Genomic DNA, 15,917 nt, shown 5'->3' with positions numbered 1-15,917 from the left:
AACTGTTCCGGGGCGCTTGGGTGGTGCAGTCGGTTAAGCGTCCGACTTCAGCCAGGTCACAATCTCGTGGTCCGTGAGTTCGAGCCCCGCGTCGGGCTCTGGGCTGATGGCTCAGAGCCTGGAGCCTGTTTCCGATTCTGTGTCTCCCTCTCTCTCTGCCCTTCCCCCGTTCATGCTCTGTCTCTCTCTGTCCCAAAAATAAATAAACGTTGAAAAAAAAATTAAAAAAAAAAAAAAAAAAGCAACTGTTCCTTGCTGATTTCTGTTTCGATCTTTCTGTTCATGTAAGTGTGGTATTAAAGTCTCCTACTATTGGGGCACTTGGGTGACTTAGTTAAGCGCCTGACTCTGTTTCAGCTCAGGTCGTCATCTCACAGTTCGTGAGTTACAAGTCCCACATCCAGCTCTGTGCTGACAGTGCAGAGCCTGCTTTGGATCCTTTTTCTCCCGCTCTGCCCTTCCCCTGCTCTCACATGTGCACACTCTGTCTCTTTCCCTCCCTCCTAACTTCCCTCCCTCCCTCTCTCTCTCAAAATAAATTTTTTTTAATGTTTATTTTTGAAAGACAGAGTGTGAGCCGGGGAGGGACAGGGAGACAGGGAGACACAGAATCTGAAGCAGGCTCCAATCCAGGCTCCAAGCTGTCAGCACAGAGCCTGACGCAGGGCTCAAACTCAAGAGCCATGAGATCATGACCTGAGCCAAAGTCAGCTGCCCAACTGACTGAGCCACCCAGGTACCCCTAAATAAATAAACTTTTAAAAATAAAATAGGGGTGCCTGGGTGGCTCAGTTGGTTAAGCGTCCGACTCTTGATTTCAGCTCGGGTCATGATCTCACGGTTCGTGAGTTCGAGCCCCAATGGGGCTCTGCGCTGACAGCATGGAACCTTCTTCAGATTCTCTCCCATCTTTCTGCCCCTCCCCTCCTCATGCCTTCTTTCTCAAAATAAATAAACTTTAAAAAGTTTATGTTAAAAATAATAAAGTCTCCTACTATTATTCCTAGTGATTACTTCCTTATGTTTGTTATTAGTTGCTTTATGTACTTGGGTGCTGCCATGTTAAGTGCATAAATATTTACAGTTGCTGTTTCTTGTTGAATCTGTCCCTTACTGATTATGTAGTGTCCTTTGTCTCTTGTTATTAATAGTCTTTGTTTAAAGTCTGTTTTGTCTGATACAAGTATTGCTACCTGGGCTTTCTTCTGGCATTCATTTGCATGATAAAGGCTTCTCCTTCCCTTCACTTTCAATCTGTGGGTGTTTTTCAGTCTGAAATGGGTCTCTTATAGGCTGCATATCGATGGGTTTTGTTTTTGTTTTTGTTTTTGTTTTTTTAATCCATTCCATCACCCTGTCTTTTGATTGGAATGTTTAGCCCATTTACATTCAAGGTAATATGTAGGTATGTACATATTGCTGTTTTGTTACTTGTTTTATGAATGTTTTTGTAGATCCCTGTTCCACTGTTCTTCTCTTGCTCTCTTCTGTCATGACTTAGTGCCTTTCTGTAGTGATAATAGTTGGATTCCTTTCTCTTTATTTTTTGCATATTAGTTGCCAGTTTTTGATCTGTGATTACCATTATGTATGTATGTATATGTATATATATATTTGTATGTGTATTCATATACATTCGCCATCTTCTGCATATAATATGTAAGTTGATGGTCACTTACGTTTGAACCTATTCTTAACTCCCACCATCCCACTCCCAGGTTTTAGGTATATCCTATCATACTTTCTGTCCTTTTATTTGTAAATCACTTGACTGATTTTTATAGATATACTTAATTTTACTGCTTTTGTGCTTCCTACCTTTTTTACTCCTGCTTATGATCTTTCCTTTCCACTCAGTCCCCTTTAACATTTCTCATAGGACTGGTGTAGTGGTCATGAATTCCTTTATTTTTTTATTTATTTATTTTTTTTTGGTCTGGGAAACTCTCCTATTATGAATGAGAGCCTTGCTGAATAGAGTATTCTTGGCTGCTGTTTTTTTTTCTTTCAGAACTTTGAATACATTATACCACTCCCTCTGGCCTGCAAAATTTCTGCTGAAAAATAAGCTGAAACAGGGTTTCCCTTGTATGTAACAGTTTTCTTTTCTCTTGCTACTTTTAAAATTTGTTCTTGGGGCACCTGGGTGGCTCAGTCAGTTAAGCCTCTGACTTTAGCTCAGGTCATGATCTCACAGTCCATTAGTTCAAGCCCCACATGGGGCTCTGTGCTGACAGTTCAGAGCCTGGAGCCGGATTCAGATTCTGTGTCTCCCTTTCTTTCTGCCCCTCCCCCACTCACACTCTGTCTCTGTCTCTCAAAAATGAATAAATGCTAAAAATTTTGGGGAGGGGGTGCCTGGATGGCTCAGTCGCTTAAGCATCCAACTTCGGTTCAGGTCATGATCTCGCGATTTGTGAGTTCGAGCCCTGCTTCAGGCTCTGTGCTGACAGCTCAGAGCCTGGAGCCTGCTTCAGATTCTGTGCCCATCTCCCTGCCCCTCCCATACTCATGCTCTGTCTCTCAATAATAAGTAAACGTTAAAAATTTAAAAAAAATTTTTTTTAACTTGCTCTTTATTACTACATTTTTGTCATTTTAATTCCTGTGTGTGTCTTCGTGTGAACCTCCTTGGGTTGATTTTGTTGAGGACTCGCTATGCTTCCTAGATCTAAATTTCTGCTTCCTTCCCCACATTCAGGAAGTTTTCAGCCATTATTTCTTCAAATAAATTTTCTGCCCCCTTTTCTCTCTCTTCTGAGATCCATACACTTGTTGTCACTGAGTTCCCTAAATCTTTTTTTTTTTCTTTTTTCTTTTTTTTTTTTTTTTTTTTTTTTGCCTGTGAAGCTTGATTGCTTTCCATTACTTGGTCCTCCCAGTCACTGATTTTTTCTTCTGCTTCCTCTAGTCTGTCTGTTTATTCCCTCTAGTGTATTTTTAATTTCAGTTATTGAGTTCTTCATCTCTGATTTGTTTTGTTTTGTTTTGTTTTCTGTTTGCTGAGAGTTTCACTGAAGAGTTCCACTCCTTTCTAACTTGAGTATCTTTATGACCATTACTTTAAATTCTCTATTGAGCATATTACTTACCTGTTTCATTTAGCTCTCTTGCTGTGATTATGTCTTGCTTGGTTCTTTCCTTTGAGACATAGTCCTCTATGTCCTTGTTTTGTCTAACTCTGTGTTAGGAAAGTCAGCTATGTCTCCTGCTCTTAAAAATAGTGGCGTTGTGAAGAAGAGGTCCTGTAGTGCCCTTCAGTGCAGTGTCCCCTGTTCACCACGACCTAGCACCTTAGGGGTGTCTCCTATGTGTGTTGTGTGCACCCTGGTATTGTAGCTGAACCACATTTGCCTTCATTCCAGTTGTGTGCAATAGCTCTCTTTGTCTTGGGTAAGGTTTGATCCCTGTGTTGTCAGTGGCCCAGTCTGGGGCTGCCTTGGGCTTGAGCTGAATCAATCCAGGCATTTGCTAGAGATGCGGTAGCACCAAACTGCTGGGCACTTTCCTTCTATTGTCCTCCGAGAAGCTTTCAGTGGTGGACTTGGCCTTCAGTCAGAACACCTGTCTTCCCCCAGCCCACTGCTAGGGCCATAGTCAGACTGGTATGTGTAGTTATCTTCCCCGTTCTCTGGGGCAGGAGGAGTCTCTTTGCAGTAGTGTTTGGCCTTGTTGGAGCTGCCTGTACCTTGCCAGGCTTGTGCCATCACTTTGGATGGGCTCTGGCCAAGGGCATATTGGAGGGGCCAGGTCAACAGGGCAATGGGGGTAGGGCCCATACAGTTCCAGGAAGCTCCAAGCCAGTCCGATGCAGGAGGGAACTGCAGCTGCCCAGGAAAAGTTCACCTGGGCTTGGATGGAGTGTTTCTGCAGGAGAATGCTGGGGCTGGGCTCTTTGTTAGCAACCCAGGTAACAAGTATTGGCACTGCTCTGATTCCTACAGGTGTCCATCTATCTAGCCTTGGGCGGGGGAGACAATGTTGCCTTTCAACTCTTTTGTTTTTGGAGAGGTGTCCCAAAAATCCCTACCCTCTAGCATACACTCAAGATTAGTAAATAAATCTCCTTACCATATATATACACCAGGTCTTCAAACTGCTGCTTCTAAGCTTTATCTCAGTGGGGCTGTTTATGTTTGTTGTGCTGTCTCTTTTAAGGGCAGGGACTCTGCCTTCCTGTCTCTCCCAGAGCCAAGCCCACTGATTTTTAGTTTCAGGTGTTAAGTCATCCTCCCCCGCCCCCCCGTCCCAGATTGTTGGTCCTCTTTGGTTTTCAAAGCCAAATGTTATGGGAATTCATCTTCCCCATGTAATTTCCTTGTGCCTGGGGTGCCTGCCTTGGGGAACTGCTTCTCTCCTCTCTCTGTGTCTGCTGTATCCTTCCCTCCTGTGGACAGTCCTAGAGTCCATTTGACTCCTGTCAATACCTTTGTTCTTCCTACCCTCTTTGATGTGGCCCCTGCTCTACATATAGCTGTGGGGAGTCTTTTCTTTCAGCCTTAAAGTCATTTTTTGGGTTATTGATACTAATCCTCCTACTCTGCCATCTTCCCCAAGTCAGACTTTTTAAAAGTGTTTCTTTTGAGGAGCATCTCAGTGGTTCAGTCAGTTTGAGCATCTGACTTTAGCTCAGATCATGATCTCACAGTTCATAAGCTTAAGTCCCTCATCAAGCTCTGTGCTGACAGCTTGGAGCCTGGAGCGTGCTTCAGATTCTGTGTCTCCCTCTCTTTCTACCCCTCCCTGCTTGTGCTCTTTCTGTCTCAAAAATAAACATTTTAAGAATTAACAAAAATTAAAAAAAATAAATAAAAGTGTTTATTTTGAGATAGGGCCTGCTTTGTGAAAACCAGCTCTAACAGAATTGTCTAATACTGATTTCACATGGAGTCTGGAAGAAGCTTTAGAAGTAGAGTCCCTCTGGTGAAACTAGATAAGCCTATATCTTAGTTGCCATGTTTTATGTTGATAAAATAATGATAAGTGTAGATTTAATTTTCATTGTATAGCTCCTGCCTTTGATTTTTGAAGACAGCATTATTAGTTCATTAGTTGACCGAGATTTTAGTTGGTCTTTAAAAGTTGTTATGAATCCTTAATCTTGTCTTTAAAATTTGTTACCAGAATTGTATTTTGATCCACCTGAGCAATAACTCTGTCCTGTTCAAAGGATTGTAATAGTAAGACCATATTTTTGGTTTGATACAATAGCAAGGTAAAGAATTCTGAATTTCTAATTAAGCATTTGAGTCTAGTAAATTAATTTATTTGGGTTTATTAAATTTCTGTAATGTGTTAAAGATGCCTTTCGAGTTTTATCCTGTAGGACATCTTGTTCTCAAGACATCCAGACAAGATATTTTCATTCATTCAGCAAATATCAATTGAGTCCCTGTTTTGTGCAAGTACTAAGAGTGGTAGGGAACAAAAGAAAGTCCCTGCTGCTGTGGAACTTGTGTTCTGAAGGGGCACAAGTCAGGGATCCAGCCCTCTTGATACATACCCATCATGTCCTCGTCCTTCTCATTGTATCTTATTGTATCTCCATATGTGACATGCATCTCTGTGGAATCCATGAGCCATGAATTATCTCCCCCTCACTTAGTGATCTGTGACCACACAAGAAGAGGGAAACAAGGACATCTCCATTCTTTGGCAGACTTTACGAGTAGCTGTAGAGGTGCTAGGTCTTACCTCTTGGTCTATAAGAGGGAGTTTGCAAGGACCTCAATATATCATCCTTTCCAGGCACTTTCTAGCTGAAGTTTCAATGGCCGCACATCTACCCCAACCCTATCTCTCCTTATCTGACAGCTTTCATGTTCTTTTTACTACTAACTCCATCAGTGTCATCATTTCAGCTACCGAATTACTATTTTGTTCTGTGTTTCACTTACAGCAGATCCCTTGCCTGGGCTTGAGGAGAAACCACCAAACATTGGTGGTTCAGAGGGCGTGTACCTCAAACAACTACCTCACCCTACACCTCCCTTGCAGACCGACTGTACCAGGCAGAGCTCACCACAAGAAAGGGAAACAGAGGGCCCAGAGCTCAAAAGCGACTCCTCAGATTCTGGAGACAACTGTAAAGCAACAAAGAACAAGAATACCTGGCCCTCAGAGAGCGGCTATACCAGCCCAGCCACTCAAGGATGTATGCGAGACCTCTCCACTCTGGCAGATAGAGGGGCTCTACCTGAAAATGGAGTAGTTGTTGAAGCATCCCCTTGTGGATCAGAGGGGAAGGGCCTTGGTGGTAGTGGTTCAGAAAAGCCACTCTGCCCCAGAGGTAAAACACTACAGGAAACCATGCCATGTGCAGGACAGAACCCAGCTACACCTCCCAACACAGACCCCAGTTTGATGGGAGGCACTGTAAGCCAGTTTTCTCCCTTGTACATGCCTGGCCTGGAATACCCAAATTCAGCTACCCATTACCACATCAGTCCAGGCCTGCAAGGTTTGGGCCCTGTGATGGGAAGTAAACCCTCAGTATCCCATCCTCAGCATTTTCCCCCTAGGGGCTTTCAATCTAGCAACCCTCATTCTGGAGTCTTTCCCCGGTATCGCCCCCACCAAGGAATGAGGTATTCCTACCAGTCACCACCTCAGCCTTCCTACCATCACTATCAGCGAACTCCTTATTATCCGTGTCCACAGGGCTTTTCTGACTGGCAAAGACATCTTCATCCCCCGGGAAGCCCAAGTGGGCTCCCACCTAATCCACCTCCCCCACCAAGGCCCCTCTTCTCAGATAAGAGCACCTTGGCTAATCTGCAAGGCTGTGAGACACTGAATGCTGCCTTAACTTCCCCAACCCAAATGGATGCAGTGGCTGCTAAAGTAGTCTCAGCTGATGGGCAGAATCCTGTTCCAGAGGAAGAAAAGCTGGATGAATCTATGGAGAGACCAGAGAGTCCCAAAGAATTTTTAGACCTGGACAACCATAATGCAGCTACCAAGCGACAGAGCTCATTGTCAGCCAATGAATATCTTTATGGAACTCCTCCACCTCTGAGTTCAGGGATGGGATTTGGTTCATCTACTTTCCAACCCCATGGTGTGATGCTACAGACAGGGCCTCCTTATACACCTCAGCGGCCAGCCAGTCATTTCCAGCCCAGAGCTTACTCCTCCCCTGTGGCTGCTCACCCACCTCACCATCCAGTGGCTGCCCAGCCCAACGGCCTCTCTCAGGAGGGCCCCATCTATCGCTGCCAGGAAGATGGCCTGGGTCACTTTCAAGCTGTAATGATGGAACAGATTGGCACTGGAAGTGGAATAAGGGGACCTTTCCAAGAAATGTACAGATCATCAGGGTAAGGTTACATTAGGTGGTTTTTGGGTTGGTTTTTTTTTTTGGTTTTTGGGGTTTTTTTGTTTTTCTGAAAAAAGAAATAGATGTTAGTTTTGAAGAGCAAAATGACCTTAGGAATGACGATAAATGTTAGCAATCTAAGTCCAAGAAAAACATGTGACTCATTGATAATTGAAGACTTAATGGAAGTATATCAGCCTTAGAGTCTGATTTTATCTTTGGCACTTTTTTTCCCTCGTGAAAGTGAATTCGCATTTAAATGACAGATTTTGACCCTGGAAACTTGATAGCTCCAGTTGAGAGCTATAGACAGGCGTCAATATGCTGCTAAGTTCAGATACTCTGACTAGGGTAAAATGGGTCTTTCTCAAATCCTGAGGTTATGGGATCACATGTAATGCTCAGGTTTTATCCCTTATCTGTCATTTCTTCTTAAAACAAGTCAAATACTGTCCCCATAAGAGTTCTTGCAAATAGTGATGAGGTGACCTATGATCCATGAAATTTTCAAATTAATAATATATAAAAGGTGGTTAAATGAAGTTGTTTATATAAAGTTATAAAGCCTAGGGGCACCTGGGTGGCCCAGTTGGTTAAATATCCAACTCGATTTCAGTCAGGTCATGATTTCAGAGTTCATGCGGTTGAGCCCGGAGTCAGGCTCCTCACTGAGGGTGGAAGGGTGGAGCCTGCTTAGGATTCTCTCTCTCTCTCTCTCTCTCTCTCTCTCTCTCTCTCTGCCTCTATCCCACTTGTTTTCTCGCTCTCTCTCAAAATACTTAAACTTAAAAAAAAAAAAAAAAATGAAGTTATGAAGCTTAATCTTAAAACCAATACCATCCAACTTAAAAACTAATGTGCCTCTCTTCAGTGCCAACCTAAGAAGACCTTACCTCCAAAACCTCTCCCCCATTTAATGTTGTGCCCTATTTGTTTTATGCCTCACTAAGTACATTATGTTTCTTTTCTTTGTCTTTTCTTTTAAACCATTGGGAAGTAAGTTGCAGACATCCTGACCCTTTCTCCCTAAATATGTCAGCATGCATCTGCTAAGAATAACGACATTTTCCTGGAGCACAATCTCAAACTATTTTCACACCCAAGGAAAATAACACTAATAGTATTTAATACAGAGTTCTTACTTAATTTCTCCAGTTGTCCTCAAAATATCTTTTAAAAATTTTTTTTTAATGTTTATTTATTATTGAGAGAGAGACAGAGCATGAGCAGGGGAGGGGCAGAGAGAGGAGGAGACACAAAATCCTAAACAGGCTTCAGGCTCTGAGCTGTCAGCACAGAGCCCAATGCGGGGCTCAAACCCACAGACCGTGAGATCATGACCTGAGCTGCAGTCGGATGCTCAACCGACTGAGCCACCCAGGCGCCCCTCAAAATATCTTTTAAAACTACATTTGTTGGGGCACCTGAGTGGTTCAGTTAGTTAAGTGTCTTACTTCAGCTCAGGTCATGATCTCAAGGTTCATGAGTTCGAACCCCACAACGGGCACTGTGCTGATGCTCAGAGCCTGCTGCCTGCTTCAGATTCTCTCTCTCTCTCTCTCTCTCTCTCTCTCTGCCCCTCCCCTGCTCACGCTCTGTCATTCTCGAAAAATGAAACATTGAAGCTACATTTCTTTGTTTTATTTTTTTTTCCCATCCAGGATTCATTTAAGGTTAATGTATATGTTTGGTTGCTATGTCTGTTTAATCTCTTAGTTTGAGACATTTATGCTATCATTGTTTTGTTTTCTTTTGTTTTTCAAAGACTCCAGGCTAGTTCTCATGTAGACTGTCCCAGTCTCTGGATTCTTCTCATTGTTTCCTCATGTTTGGAGTCCAATTAAACATTTGTCAAGAACACTACATAGGTGGTGTCATGTACTTACTTTTTTTTTTTTAAGTTGGCTTCACGCCCAGCATGGAGCCCAACATCATGCTTGAACTCAACCCTGAGATCAAGATCTGAGCTGAGATCAAGGGTGGGATGCTTAACCGACTGAGCCACCTAGGTGCCCCAGTGTCATATACTTCTTATTGCATCTCATCTGGAGGCACACGATGGCACTTTGTCCCAGTATTGATTTCAAGTTTGATTACCTAGATAATTAAGGCAGTATCTGCCAGATTTTTGTGATTAAAGTGTCTCTTTTCATTTTTAATTAATGTGTCTTCATTAATTCTTAACTATGCTTTCTTGTGGCTACAGAATGCAAATGCATCCGGTCCAGTCACAGTCCTCGTTCCCAAAGACCCCAGCACCAGCAACGTCACAGGAAGAGCTGCCACCACATAAACCCCCAACACTTCCTCTTGATCAGGTAAAAATTACCAGCAATTAGAATTTTTGTTATTCTTCGAGGTGGCAGGGAATAGTTTATTGTGAATTTGTTGTGATTCTGAAAAAATCTTTTAAGGTGTTCTGGGAAGTGCTTCATGTCCTACTGGCAGCCAAGTAAAAAGGGCCCCTCGGGCCCTGTGCTCCAAGTAGATTCAGTGGTGGGAAAAGCCAGGAGAAGATGACCTCGGAAGTAGCTCCTGTGCTGTCTCCGTATGTTCCCTTTTTCTGTCCTTGTGGTAACCAGCTATTTGGGGTTGTTTAAGCCTCATGTTTCCTAACTGGCCACTAGCATTTATTTTGATAAGATAGCTTTGTTTTTTTTTTATTCTACCAACTTCATCTTAGAGAGACTGGTTAGTCCAGTTTTAAAAGAACTGTAGCTACCTTCAAGTGCTGCTTTTCTGCCAGGCACCGTGCTAAGGGTTTCTGCATGCAGCATCTCATTTAATCTCTTTCTTGACTGCCGTGAATTAATTATCTTCACCGACATCAGTTCCATTCCCTAATGTGCAAGAAATCCCACAGCTCCTGAGTGACGAGGTTGGGGTCTGGATCAGGAGGTCCAGAATTTTAGATCCCACCCTCCAGAAGTAAACTGTGATGGCTGAAACCAAAACCAAGCCATTTTTCAGGTGGAGAGGAATGTGTACAGCTCTTCAGCTTACTTAATTTTTTTAAACAATACAGCTGTCAATTTTGTTTACATTGTCTTTATTTGCTTCTCTCAGAGCTAGTCCAAGGAGGAAATAAACCCCAAGGAAACAGAAAGCTGCGCATGAAGACTGGAACATGGAGAATTTAGGGGAACGGTCCCTGCCCATCTCTGTTCCTGTTCCCCCGCCACACCCCTTCACAGTGCATCACTCGTGCCATCCAAGAGCTGGAGCCATTCCCAGAGTCCTAGACTAACACCAGCTTGCACCGGTCCTTGGGCAGGGATCTTTGCATGGCTGATAGTTAAAAACAGATGAACTGAAATTAGTGACAGCTTTTCTAAGTCCTGAGACTCTTTTTTCAGGGAAGATCATCCTAAACTTGGGGGAGGGGTCATACTTATGAATGGAGTGGTGCTTGTAAACTTTCATGAGCAGCTAAACTCAGGTATATATTTGGGGAAGGGACTACTCGTAGTATTAATGTGTTTGGAGCTGGGTCCAGTTTACAGAATTTTCATGTTGCCTTTTAAAAATAATTTTTGTTGTTGGTGGTGAATGTATTGTACATAAAGTGGGAAGGGTGGGTGGGGGTGTGGAAGAAATGGAAGTCCTAACTATGGTGGGCACGCAGCACTAGAGTGATCCTCATTTGTTTACAATCATATCACACTGAATACTTTCAGGAGCTGGAGAAGAGGGTAGGGTAAATTTACTCTTGTAAAATGTCACTATTTCCTCAGTGGCTAGCAGTCCTTTGTTAGCTAAAGGCCTTCTTTCCGATCAGCCGTAGAGGGTACCATTGCACTACACCCTGGTTGTGGGCTTTCTCCATTGGAAGGCAGAGTGCTCTCACATGTTCTACCAGGAGCGTCTGCCCACAAGACTGGCTTCCCTCTCATCCAGTGGCCTAAATCCTGGATTTCAGAGAGCAGTGCCCTTCCTGATTTGCCACCAGCCCTACCAGATAGTTGTAAACCAATATCAGGAATTGGGGTCACTAGAGTGTTTTGCTTATTAAAATACAAAATGAATCATCCTCGTCACAGACCTGCTGGGACTGTGATCTGGTAGGCATCACACAAAGCTTTCTGACACGAAACACATTTTGTGGAAGTGACTACTCAGGTTTGTATATGTTAGTACAATAAAGAAATTGCACAGTTTTGAATAGGAAAAATGTATTCTATAGATTTACAGGTTGAATTTAGGAATATCTCGGTATATATAGGTTTTATTCATTTTAAGTGAATCATAGTAAGATAAGTCATGGTGATTTAAAATAGCTTTCAGGAACAAGTTCTTGGAAATCATTTGTCATACCTGTGATAGGAAACAATTTTACAGTATTAAATTACTTTGTTACAGTTTTAGAAGTGAATTACACTGGATTGTCCCTGGTTAGCATTCTATATTTGATTTTAGCTGAGATGCCACCAAAGTTAGGACTCCTATGTTTTAAACTTTTGAATATCCCACAAAGAAAAAAATAAGACTAAGGAAAAATGCCCTGAAATTACAGGTTTTTGTAAAGAATAGCATATTTTTAAGCATGCCTTTGGGATAGTAGAAAAGCTTCCATATATTATTAATCTGCCCTAGTTTCTTACAAATTCAGCCTTGTGAGGGGCCAGTAGAGTCTTTTCCCTCCAATTCCAGCATCATTGATGAAACGTGGAGCCAACATGTTTAAAGTTTGCTAAGCGTGTGCTATCAGGAAGAGAAACAAATTGGAAATAATCCATGTTATACCGATGGAAACCCAAGATACCAGCTCCAGTGTAATAGAGACTCATAAAAATAAGGGAATGCTTTTGACCTGGCGTTGTGGCTCACAGCTCAGGTAGGATTAAGAGTTGCATAGGGAACACAGGGAGCCTTTAAGATACAATGCACAAAAATACAAGTTTTTCTGTAATAGACTTCAGTTTTAAATTTGATGTGCTTTTATGTGGAATGAGTTTTGAGCCTGTGTTCTCATTTGATCCTAATTCTTGTTAGAGAGCTATCACTGGCATAATCTGGTTTGGAGGAGTGAAGAGGTCAGCCTTATCCCTGTAGGAAGAACAGATTCCATGTTAGCCCCTAAGCTAGTGTAAGCTAGCATGGCCGAAGCATTACCTCTTCTGTTTTTGTGTTTGTGTAGAAGCAGGGAGGAGAGAAAGACCAACTGGTCTTGACAGCTGGTTTGGGTCTGTTTAGAGCTGGTCTAGGCCCAGAGCCTTGTGCTGGTGACAGCCTTTCTCTTTTTGCATGAAAGCTGGTTTGGGTGAGAGGCCTCTGGCTGCTGTATAACTGGGAGCACAGTGAGCACAGGGTCTGTTCCCCTGGCACCAAAGTTGGAGGCATTGCTTTGTGCTGAATGACCCTGGGGCGTGGGTAGGAGCGGACCATAAGCAATAGTTGGGTTGATTTGTTCCCTTTCCTTCCACCCACTCAAGGTAACCTTTTCTCCACATTCCCCCAGCCCCTCACCCCCTGTTCCCTGTTGCTAGAAGCTGTGAACAATATAGGAAGAAATCCATAAATTCTTACATCCTTAACCTCCCTTCTCAGTATGTAGAGAGGTGAGAAGGTATTAAGGAAGAAGAGTATCAAGGATTGAACTACTGTTTCATATCGTAACACTGGGAACAAGGGCAACAGCAAACTTGTCAGCCTTGTTGCATCCCATGTGGGAATTGGGTCATGCATTACAGGTCCCAGCACTTCAGCCCTTGTCTGGTATATCCTGAGCTTTTACTGGTCTTTGAAGTGCAGATCTACTAAAAGCAGTCAGGAGCTGAAAGATTGCAGGAACACATGTGACCGTTGAGCTGCTGTGAACCACTGATCCGCAGGACCTCTTTCCTTGTCTTTCTCCTTTGGCACTTCTCTTCCCAAGTGTCTTAAGCAGATGCAAATGCATTTGCCATCTTCTCCATAATGGGGATGATGGTCATGTGATATGCTGTAACTAGAAAGTAGTGTGTGAGGAGGTCCTAAAAATGACCTTTCTCAGGCTAGAAGGACTTTCACACGGTGGGTCAGTGTGCTGGCTCTCAGCTCTCAGTAGTCTGCAGAAGGGGATAGCTGGGGTCCACGGGTAATGAGAATACTCTCACACCTGTTTGATTTGATAGTCATGGCTAGCCTTTATTAGACTTGTTAATAAGTTAGAATCTGTTTCCCTAAGACCCAAGAGAAATAAATGATCCAGAAAGAAAAGTAAAGCCTTTTGGAAGGTTTCTGTTTGGGTTTTTGTTTTTGTTTTCCATCAGAGTCTGTTCATTTAAAAAGTAGCTGTTGGCTAAAATTATGGTAGATGCATGTGAAGAGTAAATGAGGGCAAAATACGCAGATCCATAGAACTTTCCATCCCACTTTCTAAAAATAAAATTAAAGCCACTCCACCTCTCCTTAATCACGTTGGTTTAGTTCTTCTGGCAGTGCACATGAGCTTGTTATTAAGGATTCTTTTTCCTCAGTGAGCCCAAGTCAGACTGCGCTCCAAAGGCAAAACTCTTTCATGCTCATCTTCATTTTTACATTTATTGAAAACCTCAAGACCCATAGTATGTATGTGCCTTAGTTCACTCACACCTCAGCTTGAAATGTCATTGTGCCGTAGCTTAGCCCTCAGACCTTGGAAATGCTTCTCTTGACTAAGCATGTGGTGGTGTTATCCCATGGCGTTGTCTGCTGTGTAATTTTTCCTGCTAATTCCTATGGAGTCCAAGAGTATGTCCAAAACACATACTCCAAAACAAAGCACTGTCCAAAACACGCAAAATCCCAGTGTTGCAGTCACCACAGATGTCAGAAACAAGCTTTTAATCCATATCACTAGGTTGAAATTTTTCCCTTTTTTTTTTTAATGGAAGTTCAAATCTATAAATAATAAACTGCTCTTAAGACCTAATCTGAATTTCACAGGAAGTCTTAACCCAGCAGTCCCAAGGCAAGGACAGTCACATAGTGTCAGAATCCTGTCATGCTTTCAAAGAAACTGTTTTCAAAGAAATGAAAGGCTTAGAGTTTTCTAGCATTATTGCTACCCCCTGCGTTGTGACCGAGTGTCAGTGCATTCGCCCCCTGCCAGATTCTGCATGGGCCTCCACTGAGGAAGTCAGCTCCGTGTGCGTGTGAGTCAGGATTGTGCCACTGTCGGGGGTTCTGGGATGCAGGGTCCCTGTGGATAGCTCTCTGTTCAACACTCCAGTGAGGATACTGGGAATCTTGGCTGAGCATGCAGAGGCTTTTATTCCGGGGCTCACATCACTGTCTAGGAACTAAGAATGTGATTGAGGCTTGCTGCATGAGAAGAAACCCCTTTTTCTTTTCTAGTGGGTTGGACTCTAACATGGAGCCTTAGGACACCCAGCCTTGCCCTGCTTTCCCATTGGGAAAACGGAACTTGAGTGAACATTTCTGCATCCCATCTCTCATGAAGCTGTGACGCAAGCCTTAGCTCCAGATTGCGTGTTCATCTGTCTCTGCTTTGTAGGCCTTTGCTAAACAGACATTAGTGAGGCTGTCTCCCCAGCTAGTCTTGGTCTCTCACTGTGTACCAGGGGACTGACTGAACCTTTATGTAGAAATACCTGAGAAGCAGCTGATTGTCCTGCATGTGTTTTTGAAAAGGGCGGGATGGGGTTGGGAACAGGGGCGTGGATAATAAGTTATTGAAGTGCTGAACCCCGTTCAGTGTCCTCCGTGTGACCCCTTTCCCCTAGCTGGGACCTGGGTACCTCACTCTCCTGCCTTGCACACAGCTCCCGGGAGCCCAGGCCAGTCTCCACCAGCCTGCGGCACAGTGTCAGGGATTCTTTGCTCCTGCTGCAAAAGCCGTGAGAACTTTCCTGGCCAGTACTGGAAAGGGGAATGCTATTTATTTTTATATTGTGTATATTTTGTCGTGGTCTGCTGATTCCCTGTTTCACTGAGAGCGACACTTACCTCAATAGTTAGTTCGATATTGTGTGTTGGATAATTTTTTAAAAGAACTTTTTAAAAAGCTTTTTGATCCTCAGAGATCTGTAGATTTTATTTCCATATGAACTGGTTATTTTGTATAAAGTACATTCTTAAAATAGCAAGGCTCTGATATGTGTGAGTTGTGTGTGTCCGTGTGTCACTTTTATCATCGGGAAGGTTTGAACTAGGCCCCAACGCCACCACCCATCTCCCCTGGCTTCATCAAGACGGGCAGGCGGTGTTGGGGCAGACAGCAGAGTGTGCCCTGGGCAGGTGATGGCGGTGCATGCTCTGTGGAGAGCCTCAGAACGGCACGAAAACTGGCAGTTCCACATGATGTCTGGGATACAGTACCCCCCCAGCCAGCCCCATCAACACCCACCTTGTTGCGCCCACTCCCAATACCACCCACAGACCCCCAGCCCTTGGTACACACCTTTGACACACTTGTATACACTACTTTTGCTCTCCTTCCAAGATCTAGGGCAGCCTGGAGTCTGGCAGGCAGCTGTGTGTGAATTACAGGTGGTCCGAAGTGGGAGCTGCAAGGCTAGGTAAGCAGGGGCTCTTCTACCTGTTCTACCTGCCCAGTTCATTTAGGTTTTATTTCCAGTTCCTAGGAGGGTTTTTGTTACGGGGGAGAGGGAGAATA

At 43.5% G+C, this 15,917-nt stretch overlaps 1 protein-coding gene across 3 annotated transcripts in view; it reads left to right on the top strand.

Moving 5' to 3' along the window:
• Positions 1 to 10,878, top strand: part of LOC125171117 (cat eye syndrome critical region protein 2) — a 178,049-nt gene extending 167,171 nt beyond the window's left edge. For all 3 annotated transcript variants that reach the window (XM_047868247.1, XM_047868248.1, XM_047868246.1), the window contains 3 exons: positions 5,900 to 7,319; positions 9,525 to 9,636; positions 10,385 to 10,878. In XM_047868247.1, coding sequence (XP_047724203.1) covers positions 5,900 to 7,319; positions 9,525 to 9,636; positions 10,385 to 10,390 — 1,538 coding nt within the window. In that variant the 3' untranslated portion in view covers positions 10,391 to 10,878. The remainder of the gene's footprint in view (positions 1 to 5,899; positions 7,320 to 9,524; positions 9,637 to 10,384) is intronic.
• The last annotated feature ends 5,039 nt before the right edge of the window (positions 10,879 to 15,917 follow it).

The sequence above is a fragment of the Prionailurus viverrinus genome, chromosome B4 (assembly GCF_022837055.1).
Source record: "Prionailurus viverrinus isolate Anna chromosome B4, UM_Priviv_1.0, whole genome shotgun sequence".
In the NCBI taxonomy this organism is placed as follows: Eukaryota; Metazoa; Chordata; class Mammalia; order Carnivora; family Felidae; genus Prionailurus; species Prionailurus viverrinus.
Note: the sequence above shows the minus strand (reverse complement) of the source record. Positions and strands in the feature narration are given on the sequence as shown.